Source organism: Anguilla anguilla, chromosome 12 (genome assembly GCF_013347855.1).
Source record: "Anguilla anguilla isolate fAngAng1 chromosome 12, fAngAng1.pri, whole genome shotgun sequence".
Taxonomy (NCBI): Eukaryota; Metazoa; Chordata; class Actinopteri; order Anguilliformes; family Anguillidae; genus Anguilla; species Anguilla anguilla.
Window position 1 is genome coordinate 38,512,325 of NC_049212.1, and position 24,579 is coordinate 38,536,903.

The 24,579-nt window shown below is 43.8% G+C and overlaps 2 protein-coding genes across 4 annotated transcripts in view; both read right to left on the reverse strand.

The window, feature by feature from the left end:
* Positions 1-239: 239 nt before the first annotated feature.
* dhx40 (DEAH (Asp-Glu-Ala-His) box polypeptide 40) lies at positions 240-11,543 on the reverse strand. Of its 3 annotated transcripts, none has more exons than XM_035385739.1 (17): positions 11,020-11,542; positions 10,668-10,813; positions 10,313-10,432; positions 9,859-10,143; positions 9,008-9,074; positions 8,382-8,513; positions 7,974-8,073; positions 6,985-7,071; positions 6,517-6,699; positions 5,980-6,060; positions 5,434-5,591; positions 5,199-5,313; positions 4,941-5,049; positions 4,687-4,781; positions 3,347-3,416; positions 2,670-2,898; positions 240-1,208 (listed from the first exon to the last, which is right to left on the reverse strand). In XM_035385739.1, the coding sequence occupies exons 1-17, from the start codon at positions 11,195-11,197 to the stop codon at positions 1,087-1,089; spliced, it is 2,277 nt and encodes a 758-aa protein (XP_035241630.1). In that variant the 5' UTR covers positions 11,198-11,542; the 3' UTR covers positions 240-1,086. The 3 variants fall into 3 exon arrangements, with proteins under 3 accessions (XP_035241630.1, XP_035241631.1, XP_035241632.1); XM_035385740.1 differs by having other exon boundaries at positions 9,859-10,098; positions 11,020-11,541; XM_035385741.1 differs by lacking the exon at positions 240-1,208 and adding an exon at positions 2,555-2,579 and having other exon boundaries at positions 2,627-2,898; positions 11,020-11,543.
* A 310-nt stretch (positions 11,544-11,853) lies between these two features.
* The window catches only part of LOC118209982 (transmembrane protein 211-like), a 30,945-nt gene continuing 18,219 nt past the window's right edge, over positions 11,854-24,579 (reverse strand). Inside the window, exon 3 of the mRNA XM_035385742.1 lies at positions 11,854-13,931. Coding sequence (XP_035241633.1) covers positions 13,705-13,931 — 227 coding nt within the window. The 3' untranslated portion in view covers positions 11,854-13,704. The remainder of the gene's footprint in view (positions 13,932-24,579) is intronic.

Genomic DNA, 24,579 nt, shown 5'->3' on the forward strand with positions numbered 1-24,579 from the left:
ATTAAATATGCTGTAATTTCTACATGGTGAAACCAAAGTGTGTAAAAACACCCTTTAATAAAATCTGAGAATCGGATATTTATCCCCCTGTGAATTGTTTGACCACAAGAGTACAAAAAATAAATAAATCAATGTCTTTGTACCAAACATTATGGAGCTTACTGTATGTATGCATACACATATACACACACTTTTTACATCTATAACAACAATTATCAAAGTAAAAATAACAGAAGGGCACTAATTCATGGACCAGTTTATTTAAAATTCAGCAAATGCCAAACTCAACTGATCCCATACTATAGATACCTGACACATTCATTCTTGTATCTATATTCATGATGCTGTTATCTTCTTACATTAATATCAAATTATAATGTCTACTGTTGATCCAGTTATAAATTAAATGGCATGTTCACTCATACTTGCTTTGCCATTCTATTTATTAAAATGACATCTGAACATGAACTGACAACATGAAAATGTGGACCTGCATTTAACATTTATGCATGTTATAAAAATATTTTATTCAAAGTTTCATATTTCCAGTATAAAAAGTGAGCATTAGTACAGTTCAGCTTTCATCTGGACATCTTGGATTCAAATTCTTTTCTATGCCTTACTGATCTTGTCTGGTGTATTGGAACCAATGAAACACTCTCAAAAAGTACAAACCCCACCTTCTGGTCACATTGGCAGGCTCAATTACACCAGGCAAGATCAACAGAGCACAGAAAAGTACTTGAATCCAAAAGAAATACGTATTTGACCCAGGTCTGGAGCACGCCGTCACGTGTTCTGCGATCTGATGCTCATGCACCTTGCTCTGTAACAGGCTCACAGGGGGCACTTCCAGCGCGGCGGACTGCGAGGGGGAGATTTATTTCCTGACAGGAAGTGGTCCTGCATTCCCCAGTGAAGTATGCAATTTCCCCTCCACTTAGCGCACGCCGCGGTGTCGGGGCTGAGCCTGGAATGCAGGGCACCACATTCCAGGGCCCCCCTCCGCTTTAAAAAAAAAAAAAAAAGTTTCTGGAGAGCAGCAGCCTCAGAGTCGGTCCCCCCCCCCCACTGCTCCCCCAAGGGTCAGGGCGCTTTCGGGTGCCCCCTCTCCCGCTTCCTCTGCAGGTACCGCGCTCGGGCCTCTGACACCGACGCCTCGTCGTTCCTCCTCTCCAGTTTCTTCAGCGCGTCCTCCGCAGACTCCTCTGCAAAGACCAAAGCCATCGAAGTGAGTCGGATCTCAAAGCCAGGCTGAGAATATACACACTGCCCCTTGCGCAAGCAGTATCCCTGCCAGTGAGAAACCAGGCACCACACCAAGCTGTGATATTAAAATAAAATATACAAATATACAGTCTGCACACACAACATAACCAGGCATCTACATAAAGAATCTAATATTAGCACACTTATTTTTACAATATAGCCTATGTGTTCATACTAGGAGCCAGGGTCACAGAGGAGAACAGTTTTGCTGAACTATTTTTAGTCATGATGCTACTCGCCCTCTCTCTGGTGAGCGATGGCAATTTAATTTATAACTCACTGAAAAAATTCAGCCTATGGAATCAAAGCTGAAAGCTGCTGAGGGTAGGTTTCTGCTCAGGGCTTTGCTTTCAGATTGATTCCTTGCATTATTTATTTCAAAGGCTTTGGTAGTCTGTGGATCACATCTCTAAATGTCTCACAAGGAACGAGTCGTGTTCAAAGTTAAGTTTGAAAAAATAAAAAACTTGAAAAAGTTTTTGAAGAGATAAAATCCAACTATTCTGATTTGTAATGGAAAATTCCTATGAATGACTGAAGCAAACAGAGTTCAAAAGAAAGAACTACAACATTCGCCAACTGCTGTCAATAATTAGTCTTGACAACATTCCCAATCATGGAAAGGCTAGAGCTGGTCATTTTTTAAATGCAGAACTCTATGCGAGAGGCACTGGTCCTTGTGGTATTGCCATCTCTCAGCTTGTGAGTATGGATACAGCATTCCTCTCCTAGAATCTGATGAGAAAGAGAGCTGAAGCAATGGATTTTGGACCCACAAGAGGACCGAATAGCCTTGAAGCTGGTTTAACATACTGTATTAAACTATTGTTAGACAACTGGTAGTATTCACATTTTCAATTCAATTTCAATCTCATGGGGAGATGAATTAAACTTAAGCATAAATATCACCAATACAGAACCCAACTTCCTCCTGTAGAGTCTCCCGGTTGGATGCACAAAGCACAATGAATGGCCCATATAATTAAACGGGATTAACTGTATAATTTTTGAAGGACATAATCACTGATGCCCTTTGGCAGTGGCTCCTCACGAAGAGCCTGCTACTGACCTCTCACCTGCTCCTGACCTCTCACCTGCTCTTGACCTCTCACCTGCTCCTGACCTCTCACCTGCACCTGACCTCTCACCTGCTCTTGACCTCTCACCTGCACCTGACCTCTCACCTGCTCTTGACCTCTCACCTGCTACTGACCTCTCACCTGCCACTGACCTCTCACCTGCTCTTGACCTCTCACCTGCTACTGACCTCTCACCTGCTCTTGACCTCTCACCTGCTACTGACCTCTCACCTGCTCTTGACCTCTCACCTGCCACTGAACTCTCACCTGCTCTTGACCTCTCACCTGCCACTGACCTCTCACCTGCTGTTGACCTCTCACCTGATTGTCTTTTGGCAGCTTCCTTAGCCTCCCACTTGGCCACTTCCTCATCGGTCACCTCCTCCCTGGCAACACTGCTCAGCTCGTACGCGTCCACCTCGTGCAGTTTGGGCAGCAGGTCCTTCACCCACTCGTACCGGACGGGGCACACCGTCCTCACGTACACCCGTGAGGTCACCAGCACGTCGTGGAAGATGATCCAGTCAAGCTGGGCCTCCTGTTCAAACAGCTGATATAATGCAGGGGGTTCAGGTAAATCAACTTAGAAAAAAACCAGAGGTTCAGTAAAACTCCTCAAAAAATACAGCTGCAGATTCATGGTAAATGGTAAATGGACTGCATTTATATAGTGCTTTTATCCAAAGCGCTTTACAATTGATGCCTCTCATTCGCCAGAGCAGTTAGGGGTTAGGGGTTAGGTGTCTTGCTCAAGGACACTTTGACACGCCCAGGGTGGGGTTTGAACCGGCAACCCTCCGAATGCCAGACAATCGGTCTTACCTCCTGAGCTATGTCGCCCCAAATTAATTCAGGAGATAGAGGATTTAGGAAAACAACCTATCAGAGATATCAGAGATTCAGATACATGAACGTCTAGTAGGCCTCTCACAAACTGAGAGGTTGTGAAAGGGCCTGTTGACCGTTACTGTATGTTATAGCATTCACTTTTTCCTTACTGCTGATGCTGGGTGAATGTGAACCACAGATCCATGCCCATCCATTGTACAAAATGTTCTTCCCACTGCCCTGGGGGAAAAAAAACAAAACAATGCACTGTCTGACAGAGGCCTTACAACTGATGACCAGTTAATGGAAGTATTGTGATTTATTTAATCAACACGTGTTGTGTCTATGCCAACAATGTGATTTACTCCATTGATTAGGGTGTAGTGCACTGTGCCATTAGGCTCGGTACTTCTGTTGAATTTCAGATCGCATGCCGAGACTGGCAATGAACAACGCACTGAGTTTCTTAAAATTCTGTTTGACAGAAAGTGGGATGATTGCATCACACCAGCATGCGTAAAAACATCACAACTAAGTAAAACGGGCAGAATCGATGGCCAATAGCAGATCACTGAGGGCTGAAGAAAAGACAGGTGTCAACACTTGAGATGTCAACACCAGTTTTTACAAACAAATTAAACTGAAACTTTGGACATAATCCATAGACCAAGTTTCGAAGTGACTCCTACTCAAATGACTGAATTCAGCAGTGGAGAGGTAAAGACTAGTCCAACACTACTATTTATGGAATGGTCTGAAGAGCACAGTAAGATTAAAGGAAGTACACTGCAGCCGATAACACTACCGACGTGGGCTCGGTTCTTCATATGACTCAATCGTCCTGCACCTCTGGCCTTCCCTGATACCCGAGATAGCCTGAGCGAGGTAAATGAAAGAGCCGAATGGCAATTTCAGGCTAATGAGGTGCCACTCAACAGGAGCGGTTACCTCCGAGTTTTCTCCCGGTGATACTATAACAGAAGGCTCTCCTGCTAGAAACCTCCATTTAAAAGTCACATTTTATTTGACCTTTAAAGAATGATATTCGACACCTTGGTGTCAACCTGAAAATGTAGTTTTTGTGTAGTCTGTGCAATATGCACCGTGATAAGACAGACGTTGCTGCTTTCCAAATTTCGTCTGTGGAGGACACTGCTTCGTTATATAAAAGGCAGTAATCAGCCAGGAAATTTTGAATAGTATAATCACGACTCATTACCCTATTCCACTACAGCTCCCTGACTTCAAAAGTGCGGTCAGCTTTGTCGAAAATTACACCATTATAAATCTTTTACTTTTTCGATTTTGAGGATAGCCAGAAGTAATTTAGACCACTTGTAAAACTAAGATCGTATGCTTTCACAAGTTAATAGGACATAATGGCACCATTAGAGGTGGTAAATGTAAAGAACTCTGAGTAGAGAAGAGGTCTGGGTGTTAACTCTACATTGTTACACTGCCGATGGCTCTGTTTGGTTCCGTCTACACATTCATAGCGCTCCTCGCGTACCTTCTGGCCACATTAGCGAAGTATCCCGTGCAAAGGCACCTCCTGAAGATCTCACTCCGGCTACCATCGAATTTCTCCACAGGAAAGTCTCTCTGCTGTAAGGATGAACAGAAACACACCCTGTGTAGCAGACTGCTTTACTCCAGTTACGCCCAATTAATAACTGCACTGTCCACATTAGTCAGCGTGTGCCACACAGACTCCAGGCCGTCTGTTCGATTGTGTTACTGGTGCTGCCGGGGGGGGGGGGTCACCTGTTTCAGCCTGAGAAGAATATCTCGCAGCTGTGTCTCTATGCTGAAGGCTGACTTCAGCGCCCTCCAGTGGATCCAGTGATCCCTGCACCATGCAGACGGTGAGTCACTGGGTAAAAAAATAAAAAACAAAAAAAAAAAAACTCATAAATCAGACATATATCACAGAGAACTTCCCCGGTTTCACGCTACACAGTTTTTTTTTTTTTACTGCAGCTGAACAGGCTGCCTTGGAAAGGAGAAGAGATGAGTCAGAACCTGGCTCTGCACTTCTCGAACACGCTCAGCAGCACGGTGAAGTCATTGCAGCTGCCCGACTCTGCGATCAGCTTCACGTGCTCCCTCTCGGCGTCCTGCTGCTTCTCCTGCTGGCCTGAAGGGGGCAGTACAACACAAACAGTTGCAAAGCAGCATTTCTGTGTCTGAGTATTATGATGAGCGCGTAGCCGTTTTTCAGCCAGGGGACCAGGACTAGCGGGTAGCGGACTGTCACCTGGTCGGATGAAGATGTTCTCCACGGACAGCATGGCCGCCACAGGGAGGAGCAGGTCTTCGCAGCCCAGAGAGGCAGCCTTCAGCAGGGCTCGAGTCAGCCCGGGCGGCAGGGGGAACTCCACCATCAGCCGGCCCAGCCTGGTCACATGACCTCGCCTTCACAAAAGGGGGCGGGGGGGTTCACAGAGCCAGATAAGAACGATGAGCCCACATCTGCTTTAGGCCAAGCACCAAATAATCAGTTTACTAGACCAGCAGAAACAGATTCATAATAATATTCAATATTAGATATTGCTCTGTGCCAGTGTCAGAGAGGGGGAAAGCCTGGCTGCTTTCCTGCTCTGAAAATCAAATGTCTAATTCAGCACAGTCACTCTCTTTATGAGAAGCCCATGTGTTTTCATCATTACCTGAATGGCAGAGGACCCAGGATAGACATGAGTATGAATGTAACACATGAAGACCAAGTATGACACAGGCCAGTGGAGGTGATCTGTGTCTATGGAGACGGTAGCCAGGCAGCAGGAATGGGCGTGTCACTCACCTGTCTATGGCATCACACTGGTACAGCTGCTTCAAGGCCTCCAGGATGAACCTCTCTTCAGGCCGGTCAAGATAAGGGAACCTTGTGGGCAAAAAAAGCAGCCAGCGTGACCCTCTCAGATCTCAATCAACTGAGAGTGAAAACACAAAGCCGCTTGCTCCTACTGTCTGATATGAAACCACTTGTTGAAGCTTTATTTTTAATAAAGCAGCTAGGCCTGTCTTAATTAGCATGCATGTGCAGACCATTGATCTTTTGAACTCAATTATGATTACCTTCTCTGCAGCAGTTACGATATGAAATTAATGTCATCACCCCTAAGTGCTCCGTAAAATTACCCTCTTCTGTCTTCGCAAATGCCAGGAATACCAACGCAGGCTCCATTCTTTACACTGAGAATGATATCACTCTTCCTTTATGGTGGCAGGTATATAGAAAGTTTCCAGACAAAGGAGAGCCAATGACACAAAAATGCAATCCGTTCAAGCACATGCTCAGCAAAAATAGCGGCCTCCAGTTTCACGCATGTGGCCCTACCTGATGACATCATGAACTCCCAGGCACTTCAGCGTGAGGATGACAGCGGTGAGACTGGTCCTCTGGATCTCGGGGACCGTGTACTCCGGCATGCACTTCTCCCAGAATTCCTTGCTGTAGATCCGGAAGCACTTCCCGGCCGAGGTCCTTCCGGCTCTGCCCGCCCTCTGCTGTGCCTCGCTCCTGGGGGGGATGACATCATCATCACCACCGTCAGCCTCTCACCCCCACCCCATGGATTTACCCAAACTCCAAATTTCACCATAAAAAGCATAGTCTGAATTATATCATGTCATCTAGTTCGGTACCACTAATGTAAAGCAGCTTATTTTCTTTACTAATTTTGGGTACATTGCATCAAATAAATGTAATGGACATTTTTAACTGTACATTGACCGTGATGTTAAACAGTACATATTAATTTTATTTAGTTATGCTAAAATACAAATAAATAAATCCGGGTCTTACTTTGAAATGGGCACAACTTCTAGAATGTCCAGGCCGACCCTGGAATTATGATTCAGCTGCTTCACAAACCCGCTGTCCACAATATACCTGGAACAGGGTACAATCAGCACGGAATTACAAGTTCCCTGTGATTAATGTCCAATAGCAGTACGGCTTTCCTTTTCCGCGAGCTGCAGAACCATTACAAATAAATATCACAATATGCAGATACGAGATTAAATCTCAAGGTTGTTGAGATTCGGAAGAAATTGCCGACACTCAACTTGATACATATTAAACAAGCACATAGATGTATTCTGGGCAGTTGCTGGGGATAGTTATTCAGAATAAATGTACTTTTCTAAATATGCATTTCCGCATATCAAGTGTGCTCTGGCCATTTATTCTGCATCTCAACATTTTTCATTACCCGGGAGAGTCAAGCACACCCGTAGAAAGAGAATATTAAACTGAGAACAGAGCACGTTTAATATCTGCAACAAACACGAAGGTCACAGCAGCTCTTCAGAAAGTGCCACTGACAACGTTCTTTAAACTTTTTGATATGTGATGTTTATCCAGTAAAATCCACAAGACTTTTTTGCAGCTTCTACTAACAACATCTGAGCGTGTAAATATAAAGATCGCTCCTAATCCTTTATCTGCACTCCATTAGCCAGATTCTCTTCATTTCAGTTATAAAATAATATTTATAGTTATTAGTTTACAGTATAAATTAGATCATTTACAGTTTCACTTCATATTTTCAACTTTCTATACAGGTAGGTATCCACTCATTCACGGACAACAGACTCATAATATTTTTCAGATCAATGAAGCTCAATATCAGGCTTACAAACACTACTCAACTCCATGCATATTAAAGCCTGTGTAATTAAGCTCTGGCAATTACGTGATTAAACTAGTTACACAGCTACAGTAATTCAGCTCTGCACACATTGTTGTGTCAGTATGTAAATGAGAGGAGACCTGCGGCCGTCCGGACTCACTTGATGCCGTTAATCGTCAGGGACGTCGCGGCGATGTTGGTGGCGACGACGCACTTCCTCACGCCCTTCGGAGGCGGCTGAAAGATCTGCCTTTGCTGGTCTGTTCAGAGAAAAACGAGTGATCGACGATGAAATCATTCACAAGTCTGACAGGGTCCGAAGGATGCTGGCAGCTGTACAGGTGCTGCCCTTGTCACCTGAGTTTTTTTTGACAGGTTAGTCAGCAGATTTTGCTCAGGAATGGTGGATGGGAAATAATGGGAAATTTTTTACGGGCCGAATCTTTGGCTGACATGAACTTACTGTACGATGAGCTACAAGTGTATGCACCCAGTGTGAAAACTACAGATAAAAGTACACAGCACTGCTTTGACAAACATCTTTCTTTTCTCCATCCAGAGGCCTTACCTGTTGGCATGGAGCCATAAAGGGGCAGGATCAGCAGGCCTTCAACAGAGCGGTCCTGAACGTCGTAGCGGTAGTCGATGGCCTCGGCCTTCTCATACAGCATGTCACAGGCCTTCTCGATCTCGGACTGTCCTGCCACATCACAAAATAAAAAAATAAAAACCCATGACCCCAAAATGATGTCCATTCTGTCGCTGACAAATAATCATGTAGTATCTTTTCATAACACCTTCATAATAAAGTTGAACGATATCACAAAAAGAATATCCATTTAAAAATGTGAAACCTACACTTTAACAGTATAACACAGACACCATTTCAAGCTTAAAATCCAGACTTTGGACCCCCGAGAATTTGCACACCTCCCATTAGCACAGTGTCTGCTCTTTGTGGTTTCAAAGATGGAAACTGTGACATCCCTCCCCAAGGATAGACATAAATGTGAAGATAAAACCGTTCTTGTCAAACTCCTTGGCACCATATGTAATCTCCTTAGGGATCTCCTTCCTAGATTTATAACCCTAGGGACCCACCATATTTCCCATTAGTGTCTTAAACAATTCAATATCTTTTGAAACCGCAGTGGCCACAGCTCCAGTGCAGTTAGGGACACGAGGTTTGCGTACCTGTAAGAAACACCAGTATGTCCCCGGCCCGCTCACTTGTGTGCAGATCCAGAGCCACCTTTACAACCTGACGGACAGGTAACAATATCAAACATGCCAGTGATGAGTATGCAAACTGAATTACTATATTTGAAACACTCTCCTATAGAATACAGGTCCAGACCAAGTCAGGAACCGAAACACAATGTTAAAAAATGTAAGAAATGTTTCAACAACAAATGATCCATCAACCCATCCATTTATCCTTCCATCCATTATCTAACCCGCTTATTCCTGGTCAGGATTGTGGGGAGGAGGAGGTTCTGGGGCCTATCCCAGCACGCATTGGGTGAAAGGCAGGAATATACTCTGGACAGGTGTCCAATTAATCACAAGGAACACACGCCATTCACTCACACACTCATACCTATGGGGAATTTAGTTATTCAGAGCGCTAACGTGCAAACTCCACACAGAAAGGTATCCAGCCTGGATTAGAACAGAAGATAAATTATTTTATTCTTTAATATTGAAGATATTTCAATGGATAGATGAGCCTAATCCAGTGCATCCTACCCCAGCTCACACTACACCCATGAAAACCCAATGGGACCAATAAATGAATGAATGAATGAATCATTGCATTTATGTAGCACTTTTTCTGAATGCTCAAAGTGCTTTACAGTGATGACTGGGAACTCACCTCGCCCACCACAAATGTGTAGCACCCACCTGGACAAAATCAACCCAATGACTATTTATCCATGCACATACAGTGTTCGTGTGCCTGGATAAACCTACCAATGGCACACGGATAATAAAAATATCCTTCTTCACATCAGCAGTTTGAGGGGAGAGACAGCGCACCCCACCTCCTGCACGTAGACCGTGCTGTCGGTGTCTTTGGGGCCGATCAAGCCGCAGAATCGCTCGGCCACGGGGAACGTCCGTCCGGGGATGGCGAAGACGGGGCAGTCCCCGAGGAAGGCGGACAGCTTGTCCGTCTCGAGCGTGGCCGACATCACCACCACCTTCAGCGGGGCGGAGCGGCCGGAGGAAGACCCCCCCCGGGCCTGCAGCACCTTCCTCTTCAGGAGGCCCAGCAGGATGTCCTGCGACACACACCGACCACGTCGACACATCGACCAGAAAACCGACCACATGAGAAAACAGCAAAAGAGCAAAGACTGGAGTTTCACAGTGTTTTGCAGGCTGCGCCAGACTAACTGGTAACCAAAGCAATAAACAAAAAATAATACTGACTGATGAACGGAAGACATTTTATGCTTCCATTATTGAGGGTAGTGAGGTAGCCAAGCTACTCACTGTGTTTAAGCTTCTTTCGTGAGCCTCATCCAGGATCACCACGCTGTACTGCGTAAGACTGGGGTCGGCCAGAATCTCCCTCAGCAGGCAGCCATCTGTCATGTACTTCACGACTGTGTCCTGTTAATTCAGAAAAACGATCTAAGCTTTAAACTTACCCGTATTGGCGCGGTTTACCTTAAACTACGTTTCCACCGTCCGCAGTAATTGTTTGTGCACGTTAATGAAGCAGCCCGTTACGCAATTACTGGCATTAAGCAACATTTATATAAAATCTTACAAGATCAACAGACATGATATTTTCCTCTGATTATTTTGCTCAAAGTTCGGTGCTTTGTTGATTTGATTATCTCACCTGAGTGGAGCAGTCATCAAAGCGCACCTGGTACCCCACTTCTCTCCCGAGAGAACAGCCCACCTCCTGGGAGACTCTCTGAGCAACGGTAATAGCTGCCACTCTGCGTGGCTGGGTCACACCAATCTTACCATTCTTCCCAAAACCTTTTCAAGTGGGGAAAAAAAGGAACCCATATTTTCTGTCTCCGATAATTGTTAGGTCACTTAATCAGATTATGCTACTGCCCCCCACTACTGTTAAGCGCGTGCAGTCACTGAAGATGCGTAGTTACTTATGGAAACGAGTTAGGAGTACCCAAACCAAAAACAGTGCAGGACCAACACAAATAAGCAAAAGGAACAGCACTTACCTGCTCGGTACAAGTATTGCGGAAGCTGAGTGGTTTTCCCACTGCCAGTCTCGCCCGTAACAACCAAGAACGAGTTGACTTGGACTGCTTGAACAAGTTTTTCCTTGTGCTGGGAAATCGGCAGGTTTTCCGAATCACAGGAATCCATAGTATGCAATGACTTATTCCGTTTATCCATGCTAGCTTTAAGGATATGTAATCTACCGTTAATAAAACTGGACAACTAGTTAGCTAATGATTTACATTAACATACACTAAATTGTTTAATCGCAGGTATTTTCTACATTAAATCTGGATAAAGTTAAACGAGGACTATTGCAGTCCAGCTAGTTCAAGATATCATCATGACAATGATCGATAAAAATATAATTAGCTACTATATAATAGCTAGATTAAAACACTAAGCAATTACATTTTATTTGTATGCTAGCTATACGTGTAAAATACGAAAAGAAATTCCTCATGTTGTTTATAACAACCTTCCGGTTCCGTTCATCCTGCAAAAGGACCGCGGATGACGCATGCTTTGATTGGTCCTCGCACAAAAGTGTGAGTTTTTATTGGTCTTCAGTTTGATGACGTGAAAATACCCGTGCGTCCAATGACCTGCTGTACGGAACGTTAAAAGGTTCAAAAAGCTCAAAAAAATATATAAAAACATAAAAATACCTTCGAATGTCCTTGCCTACCGTCCATGACATTTGTGAATTTATAAATGTGTATCCATTTCCCCACAAATAAATGATAAAAATCGGAGTAAACTGTTGACACCAAGTCTGCATCTCGCTGTAACCGTTTAACAAGAAGACAGAAACTTCCAATAAACATATCACAAACAGTGGACGAAATCTTTATACGAGTACACATCTCATTTCACAGACCCATAATGTATACACAAATTTATCAGAGATTGAGCATGTCCTGGTTATAGCCTTGTTGCAGTGCACTGTGAAGGCACACATTGGTTTGGTCAGAGAGACAGTTTGTTATTTTCTAATCCAAACTTAAAAAATAATTAAATCGATTATTTTCATATTCCATTTTCTATGTCATTATTTTTTAAAATACTGCTGTACTGTACTCCAGGGCTTTAAATAATTACAGGGTTTAAAACAATGGTGGGCAACATAATTTTGCACTGTAGATGACCCAAACTCTTAAGTAGGGCAAGTCCATGAGAGCATGCTAGTATATAGGTGCCATATATTTACAAAAAATAGCTCATACAATTATTCAGATTAAGACACAAGGAAATAAACTATTAAGAAGCTCCATGATTGTATAACATTAGACTGTTTATGAAATATTTATTAATTTCATATGCTTATATGCTAATATATATATATATATATATATCTATATATATAGCAGACTGTATATATTGTGAATGTCATAAACAGCACATTTGGCTGCGTGTTGTCCACCATTGGTTTAAAGCCAGTGATGTACAGTATTTCCAAAAGCAAGCATTATCTTCACGGTTTATCGCAAAGAGCTTCACCTGTTTACATCTGGACAACAAAGAACAAGGAGAAATACACAGGCTGCCTTATGTTCTCATTTTTCAGGTGCTTTTTTACACAATCAGTTCTCCAAGTTTTTTTTTTTTAAACACTTACGAAAAAGGCAGAAGATTTATTGTACACTATGCAGTCATAACACATCCACTTGACAAGCAAAGCCAAGCCTGAAAAAACATCACAGACAGATACTACTCGGTGGCAAGCTGCGCAGTTTCAGAATATGTGCGAAATAAAAAACATAAATTTCTCTTTACTAATGCTTCCCTCAGAATGAATTATATCAATACGTTCAATCTCCAGTTCCAGACTGCATTTCTATGAACTGTACATTCCCCTTTGTATTACCACTGTTCACCTCTATCTAGCCAGATCTAGCTGCCAGACAACAAAGGGTGCTCAGATCCCACTGTCTCTGTCTGCGCCATTTTGACTGCTTGTTTGGAGATCTTTGTGTTACTTCTCCTCAGAGTTCTTTAATTATGCTTTTGCGTCACCCAGGAAAACGTTCCTGCAGTTCGTTCCTTGGATTCTGTTGCTCAAGTCAAGTGATGTCCCTGAAGATTTGTTTCTCTTTCAGTGAAAGAGCTTACACAAATTGCTCCGATAATCTATCATTGAAAAAAAAAAAAAAAATCCCTGATAGCTCAACAAGATACTCTTGGAATGTGAGAGCAATTGTTTTGTAGGGTGACAGCTACCCCTACAGTGATGGTCATTTGTCACAGTAGGCAACATTAAAAATTAATTTGAGTTTAACATTGAAAAAAAAAAAGTAACCATACTGTCTGTTACACGCAACACACACCAATGTTTAAAGCTGGATGCTTGCAGAAAATGTTGTATATATTTCATCACACACAGATGAGAATACAAAAACAGGGGCACAAAAACAGAAAAATGAGCCGATGAAGATCTTTTTCTATTCCGCAATACTAAAATAAACCATGAATAAAGGTTGTTTCTTTCCATTATGTAGAAAATAGCCAACAGTGAAAGTTTCATGAAATAATGAATCATCTGTGAAGTGGCTTATTGGACAGTGTGGAGGAAGACGAATGCTTTGGGTCCTATTGGCGGTCGTCATTTCTTTTCAGCCAATCACGTGCAAGCTGGAGTTCCAGTGCCTTCAGTAACATGGACAGGGGCAGGGGAGGCTTTCTCACTATAAAATGGTGGGCAGAGGCGTTGGAGACATGTGATCCTTTGGCGCGTACTTCGCGAAGAAGGGCAGGAAGATGGTGAGCATGACCCCGACAATAGCCAGCATGTAGCCCCAGCCGATCTGGCACTCCCCCGCAGAGTAGATGTCCGAGCTCCCGCAAAACGACTTCACCAGGGCGGAGCTCAGGCCGAAGGGATACACCAGCAGGCCGGACCCCATGATGAACACTGGTGGAGAAACAAACAGAGAAGCGAAGCATCATCACAGGAGTCAACACTGTCAGGAGGATGAGCCAGAGGGAGGCTGCTGAGAGGGAGGAAGAGTACTCGTAGCGATGGGTAGGGCAAGGAGCCACAAGCAGAGTGGGAGGGGTCATTACAACACAAACATCAAGTCTGAAACTCATTTTGAAAAGAATGCGTTGCATACCATTTCAAAATGGCACAGATTCTCAACTTGGATAAAATGTCAACGTTCTGAAAAATTTGGCAAGGATTTGTTCCACTCAGATTTATTTATTTAGCAGACATATCTGTCTTTGATGTGCTATTTACAGAACAGCGTCAAACTGCCAGCCTTAGATGGAGAGGTTTACCTAAAGTTTTGTTATTAATCAGTTCATGTCATTTATATATAGAATAGACACAATTTTAAAATTACAATGGATGTTTTATAATGGGGAGGTCTTCAAATTTCTGTTGGACAGATTAAGAACAGGTATTTGGATGTATTAACAATGTATACATACAATACAAACACAGCTTTTAGCAAATTTATCGGAACGCAACCTCTGACCTGTACTAGTACTGTGAACCTTCTCCATGAGAGGTTAACGACATTTCCACAAGATGGCAGTAGAGGTTGCGTACGTTGCCATGAAAATTTGGGGCACACAGGGTCAAAGCTGGATTCAGTCAACATTTGTGACTCACAGTTAAATGCTGGTGTTAGTTTTTCTCTTCATCAACTCAGTTTGATGAGTCCAGTAATCAACAAAATTACCATTCAAGCTGTTTGTGAAGATAAAGAACAAAAGCACTTAATTGTGAGTCAAAGTTCAGGATGAATGCTGATTGTATCCAGAACATAGTAAAAAAAAAAAAAAAAAAGAATTTATATTTCTGAACTTGACCTCAGCAGCTTCACGAATATCTAGCGTGCGATAAAAGCACCACCAAAAGTACAAAGGTATAATTTAATGCAATCATTTTAGCTGATACGGAAGCCAGGACTCCATAAGCAGGCCCTTAAATTTGACTTCCACAAAAGAGCTGGCTTTTTTCTTCACAGGTACTATCAACAACAGAAGAAAGTCATCAAACTGCAGTTGTTAATAAAACAAATGAACACTTGGATTTATTTTCTTCTGAGTCAAAGTAAAAGACGAATATCGATTAAATCCAGACCTCAGTCTTAAATGTCTGAAATATCCCTCAGCAGCTGCCTTTTGTCCAGACTATATCACCTCCTGTCGTCCAAAATATACTAGTGTGGCCTTGCTTAAAAGCTTAAACCGAGTACAAACCTCCTACACAGCCACTCCGTGCGGGTAGCAGAGGAGAACACAAGGGTGGCTCCACCATGCCGGAGAAAGAAGCAGTTTTAACATCTCAGCGTCTTACCTCATTATACTCAGCCCTCTTGAGTGCTCCCACAACTGCCACCCCCTACCGCCCCCCCCCCCCCCCCCCCCCACCCCCCCCCCCCCCCCCCCCCCCCCCCCCCCCCCCCCCCCCACCCCCCACCCGACCCCACCACCCCAGCCCCCATCCACCCTACCCATCAGTGTCGAGGGACTCAATGTCGAATGGCTCCATGTTTATCTGCAGGAGGCAGGCCTTTCAACGCGTGGTGCTAACGATGCTTTAATGACGTTCTCTATCAAGCTACCCTTTGCTTTGTTGAAGGTGCACAAAGTCTCAAAGAGCCAGACTTTCCTTTGGACTCTCTCTCCCGGCTCGCTCGCTCGCTAGCTAGCTAGCAGTGCAGTTCAGTTCAGCTGGTCCCCTGGCATTTAAAAAAAATTTTTTGTTTTTTTTTTTTACAGAAAGATGTGTTTATTGCCCCTGAGACAAATGACAATGTCGTATCAGAACACAGCAATCAACGAGACAAACATCTTGCACGAATGAATGCACGTTTCTCATCCAGATCGCATAAGGAAACATTCTTGGTTCACAAAGCCATCTTGCTGTCTGCATCAGATAAATACCTTTGCCTCAGGAGCGATGCTATCGCTGAGCCTGCATAACTGGGAAAGCATGATCCTGCAGTGCAGGCACAGAGCACACATTCAGAACCCCGCGTAGACAGGAAGGGACAGAAACATTCAGAGTGTGACACACAATATAAGTAGATGAACGTGTGCGTTCAGGATGGTTTCTGGTACTTACCCATTCTCTCTGAAGATCACATGATACTGGACTCTCAAACACTCTGAAGAGCATGGGGGTATACATGCACTAGTGTGTGTGTGACAGTGGGTTTAGTAATAAAAAAAGGTTTTAAACATAAGAAGTGAACACAAATAGACTCATTTTTTTAAATTTACATATAGTACATTCAAAAACATGCATTTTATAGAATTTATTTTCAAACATGATTAAACAAGCTATCTACCTATCTATTCATATATCTATCTATCCCCTGACTATAAAACATTTATTTCAAGCAGCTATGAGCAGGTTTACATATACCGCTTATATAAACGTTCTGTTCTCTCTCAAGATTATGAGCCATTGGTAATTACTCTGTGATGTACTTATAAAAATATAAATCAATCTTCTCTCTCTCTCTCTCTCTCTCTCACACACACACACACACACACACAAACTCATTTGCTTACAACAATGTCAGTAAACACTTTTATTAATGGATCAATAGATCAAAATCAATGCGCAGTATGATTACCCAATAAGTGAAATGGTGTTATAATGCATAATGGAAGCACTAAAGCAGACTTCATCAGCTGCAGCACCTTGCTTTATGAGCATAAAACACCTACTGAAACATATCACCTGGCAATTTGTGAAATGTTATGGCCACGCTTGCGTCTATCAGCTTTTTGTTCTAAATTGAGTTTGAGATTATGTTGAATACGCTCGTTATGTTGGTTTCTTAATTTGCGTGTTAGCAAAACAACAGTGACAAACGGACAGAAATGTCACAATGAAAAGACAACGTTCATTCAAAAACAGTTTAATTAAGAGTTAATTAGAGAGAGAAGCCGGGCTATTCATCGGGGGAACAGATGTGTGCAACCCCTGAAACCCTGGAGAGCACTTAAGAGCCAGGTACAGAGTGAACAGAGGCAGCCGGGGCTATGAAATCACAGACAAAAACTATAATTACATGCAGTTTAAGATGCTGTTACAACACAGCAGCGGGGTAGATGAAAATGGTTGAAAACATCCCACCTCAAAGCAATATGCTCTGCTCCACCTTCAGGCCTTCCCTTACAGTACAACACACAAAATACATTCATATTTAGCCATTTCACAGACGATCTTATCCAGGGCGACATACAAAGATTAGTTTTTATTTTTATTTTATTAATTTTTTTAAAAGCAAAGCACAGCTGGATATTTACTGAAGCTATTCTGGTCAGGTACCTTGCTCCAGGGTGTAACAGCAACACCCCAGTTTGGAGTCAAACCCGTAGCCTCTCACTGTACAAGCCTAGTTCCCTGTGCACAGCACAACAGCCCAGTGTACGGTGCAAAAGCAACAGACATCATTACGTTGCACTTACAAGATAAATCCCAAGACCCAATAAGTCACAAAAAAAAAAAAACAAATAACACAAAAAAGGCACCTCAGAAAACAAGAACCCAAGTGATATTTTATCGGTATTAGTCCACTCACTGGCCCTTCAGTAACACATCATTATTTGCAGAGCCAACCCTTATCCATGTATCTTGTGGGATGAATTAAGTCATATTGCATTGTGTCATACGTAGCAATTTCACACTGGTCGCACACAGTAGTTATGATACAAATAAATAAAACATAAATACCATACAACCCTCCAGTCCTGATCTTAACCATGCTACTATCTGCTTTTATCAAGCTTGTTGCAGTATTGTCTGTCAGTGTTTACTTATATAGTAATATTAATCATTTAATACAGTATAATATCACAGGTAAGGCCACAATAAGCCTGTGCCTTCCTATACTATTCAATAAAAAATCAATCTTAAGCATTCACTTGTACAGGAATCCATGAACTTGCACATTGTTTGTCTTCCTCAAGTCACGTTATAAGCCTGACACATCTCCGTCCATCTTCTTTTGTATCTGCTATAAACACTGAGTCTATGTACACCTCCCCCCACCCCCCCCCCGCCCCTTTATAAGCCTGTAATGGAAACTAAATCTCCCTCTCGATCTCTCCCTCTCAAATCCTGTTACAGACACTGAATCTCTCTCTGCCTCCGACCCTCGGTCCTGCAATATAAATAAAAAATCTTCCCTCCTCTCCTCCTCAGGCTCGGTAATACGCACTGAATCTTTCTGTCCCGCTCCCATACGTCTCTTTATAAACACTGAATCTTCCTGTCTGTCCTCCCTCGGGCGTCTGCCGTAAGCACTGAATCTCCCCGTCCCGGTCCCACAGGACCAGTAATTTGCCCAGAATGTCCATGTGTCACCTCCCTGAGCAGCACAAGCAACGAGGCCCAAAACTTTAGCCCGGCGCACAGTTAAGTCTTTCGTTGGGGCCTACCTCTGGCTGGAATGGTGATTACATTAAACAACGACGAGGTGGGAGCAAGTCATTGCCAGTCTGGAGGCGTATACAGAAGTATATTCACTTTATGTTCACTCTCATGCTGCCACAGGCAACGTATGAATGACAGATTCATCCAGAGGACACATCCGAACATTTACTAGGCATTTGCCTGGTTTTCTCGCTGTAATAACATCAGCAAATATTGGGCCCAGTTCACTTTGATATCCATTTTAATGAGCCCTCTCTGTCATTTTTATCAACTTCCCACAAGTTATTCTGAAGTTAACCAAAGGAAAGCAATATTTGTAATTTCTAATCCAGGCGTTTGCTGTTATTTTGAGAGATTACAGTTTGACCCCTCCCGCATATCCGTCCGGTAGTGACAGAAGCAGCTGTTTCCAATCAGCTCCTGAAGCTAATGAAATGACACCGCAGGTACCCTTGTGCCTCCCCATAGAAGGTGACGACCCGGCTAATTATCACCGAATCGAACATCTGCTGAAGAGAGCGCTGTTTCCACCCCAGTGATGACAGATGAGTGTACACCACAACGAGGAACAAACAACCAAACAAAAAACCAAAAACAGAGATTAAATTCTCCTCAGCATCAAAACTATTATTTTTTTCATTTACCAATGCATTTGACTTGAAGAATTTTTTTTTAAAGTTGAGCCGGTTAGAAACTTTCAGTTTGTGTAATGATAAAAAAATACAAAAAAACAATATGACAAAAATGGACATACAGTACACAGGTTCAGTGAACATTAACTGATGATAGAGATATAATAGACTCATTGTATTATTATTTTTCAAAATAAAATTCGGCACCCAATGTGGGGTTAGCCAACTGTCATTCGTACTGCTGATTTGGGAATGTGACTGTAGACATCCATGGTTCTCCTCTGAAACATGTAGTGTCACTAGTTTGCTTCTTTTCATGCAGTTGGCTACAGCTAAGCTTGCATAGAGTGGAGTCGGAGGAAGACCTTTCATGTGCGGCTTTGACATGCAGTCCACAGCACCCGATTGGCCAGCAGGAGGTCCGCTAGATAGCGATGAAGCACAGACCCCCAACTGACCAACCCACCCTGCCGATTGCACATCGCCCTATGCAAATCGCACTGGCACAGTCCAAATTTGATCCGACATAACAGAGCTCATCCATGCACCACAGCATTGTGCCTTAGCCAAATGAGCCACTCAGCAGCAGTATTCATAACTCTAACAGAGAACATATGGTCCCTACTGGACTCATATCAACTCTCAGAGTTGCTGAAACACAGAATTCTGCTGTGTTTGTTCACAAGAAACGATGTGCTTGTGTGTGCTTTTTGTTGGTCTATTCCACTACACTGTTTGCTCTCAATAATGTACCTGCACATCCATATTTATCCACACTTGCTTGCTTGAAAAAGAATAAAACTTGCTTGCTTATTTTTGACAACTTTAAAAAGTGTGTGTATTTACTAGTGAACCATTAGGGGCCTGCATGAAGCCTTTCTGCATTTAAAAAAAAAAACAGAGAAGAAGAGACTGGCTGGTGTTGAACGGTTCTGAAAGGGTGTAAGATGGATCTGACCCTGCAGTGCGAGATGAGGAAGAGGAGGGTACAAGCAACAGCAGAGCCCTGAGGAAGGCATTTTGCGGAGACTTGCCTCAGACAAACAAACAAACTAAAAAAAACTTTGGAATTGCCTCTGTGTAAATGGTGCCCTTGTCACCGATGATCGCACACGATAATGTCACCACCGCAATAACGCCTAGTAGAACTAATGGGAATTTCGGCGAGCAGTTAACGAAAATAGCTGGCGTTCCCCACGAGCGCAGCCAACTGTGGCGGGGAGCCGACGGCGGCGGGACACAATAAGCCCCGCCCCCTCCAGGGGGGAGGACGAGTTTAGTCGGCCGGGGTTGCTCGGGTTACCATCGCATTAGTTCCGCCCAGCAACGCGCCCCGGCAACGCACCTAGTAACGTGCCTAGCACACGCAGGCTAATGTGCCCCTCCCCTCAGATCAGCGTTAGCCCTTCTTTTGCAGGCTGGTCTGTCATATTCGTCTTTCGTTCGATTGGCCGAAGCTCCCCATTCCAGCTTTGTCAGGCGGTTTTGTTGTTCTGACCTTGTCAGGTGGTCTGCTGAGGGTTGGTTTTGTGACTCCATTTAAAAAAAGGAACTTTAAGCCTCACTTGGGCCACTCAGACATAGACTGAAGCACGCATACAGTATTTTGTAATAGTTCTGTAAAAGCATGTTTTTGTACACATTGCCTTTGCTCTGAAATTTACAAGCAAAGCAAGTGCGAATTCCGCAATGATTCAATGCTGTACATATGCTGGTGACACATTTCAGTGCGTCCCCTAAGGGAACTGACTGGTTTACGTGTTTCTTCGGCTCAGGCCTGGCCTTTCCCAGGCATTTTCGTGCAATCATACTTCAGCACCCGTACTTCACAAAAGAGGAGTCAAGGTGCATTCATACAGTACCCGCTAAGAGGAAATATATTCACAAAGTCATTCACAATTTGAACATTTTCCTTAAAGTTGTTCAACTGAAATTCCATTTTAAATCGTCACCAAATTAATCAATTAATTAACAGAGCCACAGAGCCTTGAGAATAACAAATTTAACACTGTAGAACAACGGTATTGCTTTATTTTAAGTAAAGTTCATTTGTTTCTATTATTTTTTTATTAGTACTCAGGAAATGTAACTACAGCTAATTACAAGATCGTCTTCAATCTCATCGGACATTGGACTTTGTGATTCCATTCCACAAACTTTTGTTTGTACTGCTCACCAACCAAACTCCTCTCCCTTATCAAATCAGTGCAGAGTCAAAGGAGGAATACCTAGCTATGGCACTGTAAGACCTACCTTTATTTACCTCCCCATACGTCATCGCAATCCCCACTCATAATACACACGTCACTGATACTCCACCTGTCCCACACGTCACTGCCCAACAATGCCTGGTTCGAGCTCAGGTTTTCACACACAGAGCAAGACGGATCGCCGCCATCTCCCACCCAGTTCCCGCCACCCCATTACACTGAGCTGTCAATGCATTCGGCCCGATGTTAAACAGCCTTAACTAAATAGAAGCGTCGCAGCGCGAATTGCCTCGTGGTCCGGTCTCCCCTTCCTTGACGTTGCCACGGCAACACCGGCACAGTAATGAATTCCTCCCAGAAGGCAGGGGGCCCCAGAGCATCCTGGTAATCAAGGCCCGGATCAATGCAGTCCTGTCACAGCCGCGACCCCTGACCTGCTAGCGTCAAATTGAAATGAAAGCCATTACCCCCGAGCCTTCACCCTGCCAGGTGCCTGATGGGATCAAGCAACACCTCTTTTTGTTCCTCCCACGTGTCCTGTTCTCCTGGACACCTCTCCGGTCCAGCAATTAAACGACAATTTACCGTTTACAATTTGCAATTAAAGACAGCGTTAAGTGAAAATGCAAATGCCATTCTGTAATCTCAGTACTGAGAATAGTGATTACGAACATGTTGACAATCCTTGAGACACAGAAGTCACAGAAGAGGTAAGACTCAGTTATGAAATTGTCTGTCGTGTAAGTGCACTACTCTGTCCCTATCTTGCTGAACCGCATCTTGTCAAACCATTCATAGTCTGTTATAAATCTTCGTTAGTCTGTTATAAACCTCTCAGAATGGTTGATAACAATGCTGTTATGCCACGTTTAACAACAAAATCCCATTAGATCAAAATGAGCGTACAGTACAGTTTTCATGGACCGCCATCATATATTTCATACGACGGACATTTATGCTGACGTCTCTTATGTTCTCCGCTCTGACGGAAAAAAGGTAATTTAAAAAACAAATGAAAGCACAGCGTGATATTTATCTGTGCTCCTCCGAGCTAAAAATACCCTTCCGGGAGAAAAACAAGCAGCGCAGTAATACTTTATTATTAAATGAGCGAAAGCAATATGAATTAATCAGCGAACACCTGTGCAGCCCGAAAAGATTTTAACAAGCCCGTAACATGAGTTATGAGTTATGAATAGGCAGTTACCCAAGGTGACTCAGAAAGAGTCTGACAGTGTTATTCATAACATGCGCTGTGCAATCCATTAGATGGGAACTGAGGAAGAGCAGGCAGGACCACGCCCAGCTGCTCCCATTCATTCCTCAGCAGACCTGGGCCTTCAGAAGCAAAGTGAGGTGCTAGGGTCACCCCACCAGGGGGCCGGAAATGCCCACCGTATATCACTGAGCAGGAGATGAACTCATGTTTCACAAAACTGAGATGGCGGTTGCACGAATGCCAACATTGTCAATCAAGGCTGAGGTCAGAGACATTATGCAACGCAGAGACCGGGTACCTTTATAAAAAACCTCAAAGAAAAGCGAAGGTGATTCACAACAACAATAATACCCACAATGCACCGCAAAAACACTTTTGTCAGCCAAAGCACACGGTATAAAGAAACAGGAGTAACAAAGGTCAGGACATGCGTCATTTCTCTGGACGTTTGCCCAGGTTAGACCTCGTCACAGGGTCAGAACACAAAGCCTGTAGCCATGGGGTTTGTCCCCACGTGGGACGTTTTCATCATTCAGTTTCACTGCATTCTGTCCGTTACACAACAGGGACAAGGAGCTCTTCCACTGTCAGTTGTCAGTTGTCACACAATGTTATTCAATCATTTACAATTCACTCTGACACATTAGCAATTCAGCACCGTCATTTATTTGTAAACCTGGATATTTTACTGCACGGATTCAGGTGAGACATTTCACCCTGGGGTTTGAACCTGCAACCTCTCAGTTGCAAGCCCAGCTCCTCTACAAACTATACCACACAGAAGCTACTCCGCAAGCAGCTTCAGGCAAGTATTCCACCATCTCCACTCTCTCCTGCGAGCTCCGGGGCCTCAGCGAACGTTACCTCAGCTTCAACACGACGGGTCGGATCTTTGAAGGCGAGGCAGTGCGATTCACTGGCTATAACAAAAAACATGCAGCCGCACGTCAGCTCCAGTCAGCCGAGTTTCCCTTCAGTGAGGAGTCTGAGGGGCGAGGAGGAGAGACAGCGGCGCTCTGCTGTGACATGAGGCTAGCTCTTAATGTGGCCTGTCAAACACTCCCCCCCCCCCCCCCCCCGCCCCCCCTTGACTGACGGAGGGGGAGAGGTGCGAGCCCAGCGGGAGCTTCTTTCAAACCGAAAACCAGAAAGCGGGTTTTTGACAAGTGGGCAGCCGGGCTAAAAGAACACTTTGCGTGTCGGAAAAATGCACTTCGGGTTTTTTTTCAAGGGCCAGCATTAACCGCCAATTTACTTTTCTTCTTCCTCTGAGTTCCATTGGCTATCACTATCACTTTGCAGCCCACCAGCTGAGCTCCAGATAGCGCATAGCAAATACTTTCCTACACTTTACTGATCTTGTCTGCTGTATTCGAACCAATTAAATACTCTCAGAAAGTGCAAACCCCGCCTTCTGATCATATTGGCAGGCTCAATTGCACCAGGCAAGATCAACAGAGCACAGAAAAGTATTTGAATCCAAAACAAATAGGCATTTGAGCCAGGCCTTTGACGCATAGCGAGTTCTGCTAGCCAAGATAACTCTGCAGTCCACCAGCGGAGCTCCAGGTACTGCACCAGTGCAGCTTCACGCACCGCTTGTGCAGACAGGCTGCTGTTGCCAGCTCAACCAACGGGATTTCAGAGAAAGGCGGGGTCAACCCAGCTGAGTGACACCCTGCCCCGGCCAATTACATTTCGCCCCGGACACAGGCGGCTCGAGCAAGGCCAGGATTTTCAAAAAATACTGGCTTCATCCCCCACGAGAGAGGAAAAGCAAGCCATCCCATAATGCGGCACAGGCACGAGAACGTAATTACAGGGACTTGGAGATAATTAAATGAGCATTATATGATGCTTGAAATTGGAAATTCAACTCCTCCAAAGCAGGTGTAAAACCACATTTAGGTAATGTCGGGCGCAACCATTCAATTGATATGCAATGTAAGGGTGTGTGTCTTGTGGGGGGGGGGTGGTCTCCTGTGGTCGTGCTTCAAAATTCCTTTGTATTTCTCGACCTTCATATTCATTCACATATTCATTTTTGGAATATCTGGCATTTTCTCTGCATCTCTCTGAATACAAGCATGCCTCTG

Coding starts and splice junctions, on each gene's coding strand:
- dhx40 (XM_035385739.1), bottom strand. CDS start 11,197: ATGGATAAACGGAATAAGTCATTGCATACTATGGATTCCTGTGATTCG. Junction 9,075..9,858: donor GCACGGTCTACGTGCAGGAG/GTGGGGTGCGCT, acceptor CCTGTCCGTCAG/GTTGTAAAGGTGGCTCTGGA. Junction 5,314..5,433: donor GAACATCTTCATCCGACCAG/GTGACAGTCCGC, acceptor TGCCCCCTTCAG/GCCAGCAGGAGAAGCAGCAG.